The 9767-nt window shown below is 44.3% G+C and overlaps 1 protein-coding gene across 1 annotated transcript in view; it reads right to left on the bottom strand.

The window, feature by feature from the left end:
• Window positions 1–1995: 1995 nt before the first annotated feature.
• LOC309347020 (uncharacterized protein) overlaps window positions 1996–9767 on the bottom strand; it is an 81517-nt gene continuing 73745 nt past the window's right edge. Inside the window, exon 3 of the mRNA XM_081871450.1 lies at window positions 1996–2277. Coding sequence (XP_081727576.1) covers window positions 2266–2277 — 12 coding nt within the window. The 3' untranslated portion in view covers window positions 1996–2265. The remainder of the gene's footprint in view (window positions 2278–9767) is intronic.

Below are 9767 nucleotides of genomic sequence, written 5' to 3'. Positions count from 1 at the left end.
ATACCTCAGGGTGTGAAATGCCCATTGCACAGCCTGCCATTTTGCCCTTTGAGCTAGCATGGTGCCTCAATGTTCACATGCGCATATGAAGGAAAATGCATGACAGAGACAAGATGCATCCACCCACCAAGGAGATTTAACTTTTAGAACAGGAGTGAGGAACCTGCAGCCCTCCAGATGTTCCTGAACCCCAATTCCCAACAGCTCCAGCCAGCAGGACCAATTATCAGGTATAGTGGGAGCTGAGGATCCAGGAACGTTTGGAGGGCCACAAGTCTGCCATCCCTTTTCTAGGGAATTCTGGGGGTGCCTGGGGAATTAAATTTCAAGCAACAACCTTTTAGCAAAGGATATCCAAGAGGGAATTGTTCCTGATACATACACTCCAATGGAGCAGAGTGCATGATGTTGGCGTCATATATATAATAGACTGGTTTTCATAATATTTTTGTTTTCATCACAGAACTAGAACTCACACCAGATGGATTCCTATGTTGCAGCTTTCAAATGTGTATTGTTGCTGGTGTGGAATTAATCTGACTTTGGATGAGGTTGTCAGCCTAGGATGGTGCATTTGTGCTCAGCTGTGTCAACTTTCTCAAGGCAAATAAGCAACGAGGAAGAATCATTGATTTTCATTGTCCGTGTTTCCTCATCTGCATATTACAGCCTTGGGGCTTTCTTGGAAGGGATTAAACAGAATTAGTTGCCCAAATCCCATGCGCCTCCAAGCCACTGCAAAGAGTGTAGAACCCTTTTTTTTAAAAAAATCCATTATTTTCATTAGGAGACTAGTCAGTTAGCAGTCGGGTCAAGCTCCCCATCTGTTTCTACATCAAATTGTATTCCAGTTCGTTTTCAGTGGAGCTGAACCCAGGGGATGCATTGACTTCTAAATCAGGGGAGGGGTGTCTGTGGCTCACTGACTGCTTCTGAACTGCAACTGCCGTCATCCTTGACCATTAGCCATTCTGTTTCAGACTGATTGGGATCTGGAGTACAACAGCATTTGATATACACAGAACATGCATTTTGTGTGTCTATAATGTTGCATATCATTAGCCTGATTCAAAAAGAAAAGAAAACCTGACAAGGCACAAACAGCTGAGACATAAGCAGGCCGTTGATAGATGAGGCAGTCCATAGAAAAGAATACTTGATTAGGTCAGAACAGCCAAATTCTGTCTATGAATCCATTCAAAACAGATTCCGCCTCCATCCCTAGCTCCCGAAACCTGCAGGTGGCGCTGTTGCTGATGGCTCTACTCTATGCATATTTTACTATCAGCCTGTCCTCCAGTAATTAATAGACATGCAAACAAACTAACAAGGTGTCATGATGGATGGATCACATTATTTCTGTCCTGTGCCAGCTTCATGTCCCCAATGCCCAATGCCCCTCCAAACCTTGCTCCATTTCATCTCGTTTATAGGCAGATCTTGAGATGGTCAGATCGTAAAGAGGATTTTGTGGGCAGGACTTCATTCAGTGGGTGAGATTGTAATAGATCCCTCTGAGACACATGCTGTTGTTTCTCTAAAAAATGATTCTTGCCTTTGTGTTAGTTTGTAAAAGTAGGAAGTACTTATGAGGTGATTGGAGGGCTCCTTGTTTCTGAAAATTAAAAATTCCCATTTAAAATGCTTCCAAGAAGTGACTGTATTTCATAATGTGCAGCCCCAATCCTGGAGAACTGTACGGGGGGGGATATATCTCTGCCCCCCATGTCCTACAGCCTACCTTCTAAGTACAGTCCAGACCCACACACGGTTCTGATTATGTGACTCTATCCACAGAACAATGTTCCAATTTTCACATGGGTCAGAGGTGTGTGTGTGTGTGTGAGAGAGAGAGAGAGAGAGAGAGAGAAATTAGAAGGGTGATTCCAAAAATGCAGAGTGAGCTAGGATCCTCCCCAACACTAAGAAGGTGACACATATTCTTTTGGATAAAAACATATTAGGAAAACAGAATCACCCCATAATATTGTTATGAGAATACTCTCTGACTGGTGTGAAGTGTTCTGGGTATGGACAAGAGAAGGGCAATGGGCCAAAATGACTATTGGCAGTTCTTGAAGTGGGCAGCCAGTCACATCTGGGAAGTTGCAGTTGTAGAATGTTGTAGGATAGCTGGAAACACCTGTGAAAGGTGAGATCCTTTGGTCCTGGCTCCTGATTTGCTCCTCCATCCTGCTTTCTGGTTTGTCCTTTGTCCTTGACTTCTGGTTGTCCCATCAATCCTGGCTCATCAAAGACTCTTGCCTATGGACCAGCCTTAACATGTGAGAAGACAGCAGTAGTGAAAACATGACTTGTGCTCCTTTTGGTTTCCATAAGAACATAAGGAGAACATGCCAGATCAAACCAATGGTCCATTTAGTCCAGCATCCTGTTTTCACAGTGGCCAACCAGATGCCTGCAGGAAACCAGGATACGGGCACAAGACCACTCTCCCCTCCTTTGGCTCCCAGCAACTGGTATTCAGAAGCATTGCTGCCTGAAGCTGTGGTGGCAGAACATAGCCATTGTGACTAGTAGCTCAGTTGGTGGAGCATGAGACTCTTAATTTCAGGTTCAAGGCCCACATTGAGCAAAAGATTCTTGCATTTTAGGGGGGCTTGGATTAGATGACCCTTCTGGTTCCTTCCAACTCTACAATTCTATGAACAGCCCTCTCCTCTGTGGATTTGGCCAGTTTGGGATTCCTCCCTCCCTCAGCATCTCCACTCAGAAGCAAGGACCCTGCAGAGCAAAGAACTTCAGTAGGTGCCGATGGGAACCAGACTCAAGCTGTAGGGCAGGCTTCCTCAACCTTGGCCCTCCATATGTTTTGAGACTACAATTCCCATCATCCCTGACCACTGGTCCTGCTAGCTAGGGATCATGGGAGTTGTAGGCCAAAAACATCTGGAGGGCCGAGGTTGAGGAAGCCTGCTGTAGGGGGAAACAGGTAAGGCAAACAGGATCAGTACCTTGGACAGCCCCAAGAAGGCCCTGCTGCTCAGAGCGTTCTCCTCCTAAGGCAGCTACAGGGAAATGCTGTCCCTGTAGGGAGCTAGAGCTAGCTGAAGCCAGGCTGACCAGACCTGGAATGTGGTAGGTTCCATCTCCCTACAGAGAAGCCAACTGGCTTCTTAAAGAGCCCTCTTTTGCAGCTGTTGACTTCTGTGAGGCAAAGGGAGACAGGCAATGCAGGGCACTCATCAGAGGATGGTGGTAAACCTGTGCTTTGCATCTGTTCTCCTCCTGTAAAATGAGCCTGGACCTCATTCTCAGAGTCCCTGTCTTCACATTGCAAGGTCCTGACAGCAACCATGTCATCCAATGATGTTGAATCCCTTAACGCTGCTAGCATTTGGGTCTTCCCATGGGGCAACCTGGTACTCTTCTGCAGTCAGTCCAGATCTGCTTTAACTTAAGGCAGGTTTTCCCAAACTTGGTTCTCCAGCTGTTTTTGGACTACAACTCCCGTCATCCCCACCTAGCAGGAGCAGTCATCAGGGATGATGGGAATTGTAGTCCAAAAACAGCTGGAGACCCAAGTTTGGGAGACGCTAGCTGAAGGTGTCAACTCTTCTCTAGGAAATGGGAAGAGGCACTTTCAATATAGGGTTTTAATTTTATTTTTTAAGGAGAAAAAAAATCACCAAACATGAATAGTGATCCCATATAGCCACCTTTAGACTGGCTAGGGTAGGATTTGTCTAATAAACCCTATTCAGTTCGCAGCACAGATTACATTGCTTTTTAAAAGTAACAAGGAGCGATAAACTATCTTAGTAGGGAAATCAATAGGAAGCAGTTTAGAAGCCCCTGGAGTCCTTTGCAGAGGATCTCCTTGGAAATCTGAACAGCCAAGCTACAATCGAGCAAGAAGCCATTGGATGCTGTAGGGAAGGATAAACTCATAAACTCACCGTTTATGTTTCTTTTCCTAAATACAAATTCCAGGCCGAAACTGCCTCAGCCCCTAGCCGTCGGAGCCTATGTATGGTGATAATGATTGTACACCGTATTCCAAATTTGACAGCACAAAAGATTTGTACAAGGACATTGCTATTCTGACAAGATTATTTCCAACTCTTTTCCTAGGAATTCCAAACACGGAATTTGCCTTGTTCATCACTGCCACACACTGACTTGATGTTTATATTGAGCTAATCCACCACCAAGTCAACAGCTCATTCTTGCTCAGTCAGTCAGTTGGCTATTATTAGTCAGAATACATTGTGTGTGTGTTTGTGTGTGTGTGTGTGTGTGTGTGAGAGAGAGAGAGAGAGAGAGAGAGAGAGAGAGAGATTTGAAACTAACACTAGAGGGCATTACTGTGCCTTGGCTTTGCCTGGGAAACCATAAAAGAAAATGGAGCTCCACAACTTTGTGTAGCATGCCAATTATTGGAAATTTGGCTCGTCTGGCTTTGTGGGCACAGAAAATTCCATTTTTTGTTGATTAGCAGATGCTTAGTTGCTATCCATCCATTCGTAGCTCCACAGAGAGCAGCAGGTATGGTTTTAAGCGGCTAAGCAAGAGAGCCTATAATTACGTATTTATTATTAATCAATCAATTAATTAATTAAATTTATATACCACCCTTCATCAAAAGTCTCAGGGCAGTTCACAGAATAACAACATCATGCAGGGATGCAGGCCAATCATTGCCACATTGTAATCTGAAAGCCCATTTTTGGTTTATTTTGTTTATTAATAAAATAATAACAATGGGAAAGTCCATCTTTGTGATGCTCCCACAGCAAAGAACTGAGGGCCATTTTAAGCTTGGGATGGCAGAGAAAGTAGTTTTGTCCTCACTTTAATGCTAACAGGCATAATCTGTGCAATCATAACATCACCTTTTGCGTACATACTGTCGAAACAGCTAAAAAGGTTTTTAAAAAAACAGTACCAAAAAGCAAAAGAAGATAATTTGCTGTTCCTTTACCCAAAACAAAGAAATTGGCACTCCTTCCAATTTTGCAATGCAGTTGTTTGGCTAAAATAATCTACCAAAATGTGTATATAAGGAGAAAGAGCTTACAAAAAAAGGGGGGGGGGTATTAGTGAACATAATGTACAGACAATAGGCCATGCAGGCATATTTTAAAAGATCCTGGGAGCTGATGCAGAAATGTGATGAGCCAAATTTTAAATTGGGGGGGGGAGTAGGCAGAAGATGAAACAGATTTCATCCTCCCTAGTATGAGCATCAATGAGTAACAGAGAAGTAAAGTGTGTTTAAAGACAACTTGTTTTCCACTCCCGCCCCCCCTTGCATTTCTGTCCCATCATTTTCTCCAAGGAGCTCCTGGGGGCACACATGGTAAGGTAAAGGTAAAGGGACCCCTGACCGTTATATCCAGTCACAGATGACTCTGGGGTTGCGGCGCTCATCTCGCTTTATTGGCCAAGGGTGCCGGCGTACAGCTTCTGGGTCATGTGGCCAGCATGATTAAGCCACTTCTGGCAAACCAAAGCAGCGCACGGAAATGCTATTTACCTTCCCACTGGAGCGGTACCCGTTTATCTACTTGCACTTTGATGTGCTTTCGAACTGCAGGAGCAGGGACCGAGCAATGGGAGCTCACCCCGTCGCGGGGATTCGAACCGCCAACCTTTTGATCGGCAAGTCCTAGGCTCTGTGGTTTAACCCACAGCGCCACCCACGTCCCTTACATGGTACACTAACACTTACACTAGACTAGGGGTCATACTACACTACACTAAACTAGGGGTCATACTTGGCAGGTTTATGTCAGATGTCAATCAGAGACTGCCCCTCTCTATTCAGCTTCTCCGGTGATGACAGAGCAATTCACACCAATGATGGTCTGCAATAGTAGCACTATTCGGAAGTATGTAAAAGTAAAGGACCCCTGAACAGTTAAGTCCAGTCAAAGGCGACTATGGGGTGCGGTGCTCATCTGACTTCAGAAGTAGATTCATTCAGTGCCAGATTTACATATAAGCTAAACAAGGTATAACTTAGGCCTCTACTCTCTTAGGGGCCCCAAAAAAATGTAAAGGGAAAAACCCACTGGATGTACATTTCTGAAATATAAGATAAAAAACAAATAAAATAAAACCTGCATACAACAACAGTGTTTTGTGTTGTGTAGGCTTCTATGATGTAAGTAATGGGCCCTGCCTGCTAGCCTGCTTCCTAAAATATCACTGGTTTGCTCATTTCCATATAGAGGGTGCCTATATTCTGCATGGACTCGTTGCATGGCAACATGTGCGAATGGCTTTAGATACCTATTAGGTCCATAAATTACCATATAGCATATATTCAACACCAAAAACAGCGATAATTTGTTGTTGACAAAGGACAGCTGGACATATAAAGGGCCCCATTACCTTCAGTAGCTTAGGGCCTCATCAAACCTAAATCTGGCCCTAGACTCATTGACCTACCTTAGTAATGTCCATTAACTTCAATAGGTCTACTCTGAGGAGGACATAAGAAAGTCTCCATGGGTTTCATTCAACCTTAGTCTGACTCAGAGTAGACACATTGAAATTAATGGACATGACTAACTTGGGTCCATTAATTGTAATGGGTCTACTCCAAGTAAACTTAGTTGGATGCAAAGCCCAGGCTGCTGATCTGTGTTTTGTGTTTCTTTGTTTTGCAAGAGAGCTGGAAAGCTTTGAATGGACACAGCACACAAAATGAGAAAAAGTCAGAACCTGTTTCTGGAGGCTACAGCACGGCCATTGCTTCCCATTATGGTTGCAGTTTTTCTATCCAGCTCTTTTAATGTTGCTCAAATAATTCTGAGTTCCTCTCCCATCCCTGTGCAATGTGTCATAAGGCTTGTACAAGCCTATTATGTTTATTTTGCAAATGTTAATGACTTCATAATTCACCATTCAAAGCTTCAGGGCATTTGTGTGTATGGTATTATTCACTTTTCCTCTCATCCGTAAAAAATCCAAAGGCTCGGAAGGTAACAGCTGCATGATTTAAAGCAAAACAAATTATGTTTTTTTCCCCATTCATAAAAAAATGTGCTACTTTTGTGCTGGTAGCTGATTCATTATTATTATTATTTTAGCTGATTAAGGCCATTTAACTGGTGGACTCAGTTAGCAATTAAATGTTAGTTGTTATATAAAGCACACTTTAAAAGAAAGAAAAAAATCAAAGGTGGTTTTCTGGAATTTACAGCCTGCTGCTTTCAGAGAGGCTTACTCCCAGGTAAATATGCATAGGATTACAGCCTCAGTGTTCAGAGTTTGTGTGATTATTGGTGGCTTTGGGGCAAAAATGGATGAATTGATATCATTGTTATGGTGATTGACAAGTGATTGACAGGCGCCCAGTCAAGCTTGGGGTGTGTGTGTGTGTGGCAGGGGAGAGTGTTCTGGGAGTAACCCCTATTGAATTCCACAGGGATTACTTCTGTGTAGACATGCTTGGCTTGTACTGTCAGATAAACAACAGGGGAGAGCAAGCTTCTCTACGATTCGTGGATAGTTAAGGACATGTTTTTAGGGGGGGCATTTTGCTTGTGTGTCCTCAGGGATGAAAGGTAAAGTAACTGATTTAGTATATAATTGACTATTTTATTTATGGTGCAGCAATGCTGCTCTCTGCACTGCAGGGCTTGGAAAAGCTTTCATGCAGTTCCCAGATGGTCTCCTGTCTACATAAAAGTCAGATGTGCTTACAGATGGAACAGCCAGCCTAGGATGGAGGGTGTATTAGCTAGGTTCTTCATGAGGACATTTGGTCACTAGAATACACACACACACACACACACACACACACATATATGGTAAAGGGACCCCTACCATTAGGTCCAGTCGTTTCCGACTCTGGGGTTGTGGCGCTCATCTTGCTTTACTGGCTGAGGGAGCCGGCATACAGCTTCCGGGTCATGTGGCCAGCATGACTAAGCCACTTCTGGCAAACCAGAGCAGCACACAGAAACGCCGTTTACCTTCCCGCCGGAACGGTACCTATTTATCTACTTGCACTTTGACGTGCTTTCGAATTGCTAGGTTGGCAGGAGCAGGGACCAAGCAATGGGAGCTCACCCCATCATGGGGAATTGAACTGCCGACCTTCTGCTTGGCAAGTCCTAGGCTCTGTGGTTTAACCCATAGCACCACCCGCGTCACACACACACACACACACACACACACACACACTTTTATTAAATTTCTATACAGTGGTACCTCAGTTTAAGAACAGCCCTGTTTACGAACTATTTGGTTTACAAACTCCGCAAAACCAGAAGTAGTGTCCCGGTTTGCGAACTCTACCTCAGTCTAAGAACAGAAGCTGAACAGGGCACTGGCAGCGGAAGGCCTCATTAGGGAATGTGCCCCTCAGTGTAAGAATGGTTTCGGTTTAAGAACGGACTTCCGGAACAGATTAAGTTTGTAAACTGAGGTACCACTGTACTGCCCTTCCTATCCAAGGATCACATACAGTTTACAATATAAAACAAATTCCTTCCAGTAGCACCTTAAAGACCAACTAAGTCAGTTCTTGGTATGAGCTTTCGTGTGCATGCACACTTCTTCAAGAAGTGTGCATGCACACGAAAGCTCATACCAAGAACTGACTTAGTTGGTCTTTAAGGTGCTACTGGAAGGAATTTGTTTTGTTTTGACTATGGCAGACCAACACGGCTACCTATCTGTAACAGTTTACAATATGTAAGCACATAATTGCTGGAGGGTGGATGGTGGTTAACGGATTGAGGTTGAATCCTGACTGTTTTGGGGGGACAGGGGGCAGGCGGGTGTGGGGGATTCCCTGGTCCTGAATGAGGTAACTGAATAATAATAATAATAATAATAATAATAATAATAATAATAATAATAATAATAATAATAATATATTTATATTCCGCCCCATCTGGCTGCGTTTCCCCAGCCACCCTGGGCAACTTCCAACTGAATATTAAAAACAATACAGCATCAGATATTAAAAACTTCCCTAAATAGGGCCGCCTTCAGTTGTGTTTTAAAAGTAAAATAGTTGTTTATTGCCTTGACACCTGCTGGGAGGGCGTTCCACAGAGCAGATGCCACTACTGAGAAGGCCCTCTGCCTGGTTCCCTGTAACTTCACTTCTCACAGTGAGGGAACTGCCAGAAGGATGTTGGCGCTGGACCTCAGTGTCCGGGCTGAACGATCGGGGTAGAGACACTCCTTCAGGTATACAGGACCGAGGCCGTTTAGGGCTTTAAAGGTCAGCACAAACACTTTGAATACAACAGGTGCACAGCCTGGGGGTCATTTGGGACTCACAGCTGTCCATGGAGACAGAGGTTAATTCTGTGTCCAGGGCAGCTGTCTACCAGCTCCATCTGGTACACAGGCTGAGACCCTACCTGCCTGCAGACTGTCTCACCAGAGTCGTGCATGCTCTGGTTATCTCCTGCTTGGAATACTGCAATGTGCTCTATATGGGGCTACCTTTGGTTACTACAACTAATCCAGAAAGTGGCAGTTAGACTGGTGACTGAGAGCGACTGCTGGGACCATATAACACCCATCCTAAAGGATCTACACTGGCTACTATTACAATTCCGAGCACATTTCAAAGTGTTGGTGCTGACCTTTAAAGCTCTAAATGGCCTCAGCCCAGTATACCTGAAGGAGCATCTCCACCCTTATCGTTCAGCTCAGACACCGAGATTCAGCTCTGAGGGCCTTCTGTTGTGCTAGCTCCAATCTGACCACTACCACTAGACATAAAACCATATCCTTACCTAAAATTTCTGGACATAAGTCCTGACAGAAGT

The sequence above is a fragment of the Podarcis erhardii genome (assembly GCF_964252035.2).
Source record: "Podarcis erhardii genome assembly, chromosome: 7".
Classification (NCBI taxonomy): domain Eukaryota; kingdom Metazoa; phylum Chordata; class Lepidosauria; order Squamata; family Lacertidae; genus Podarcis; species Podarcis erhardii.
This window is presented reverse-complemented; position numbering and strand designations above follow the sequence as displayed.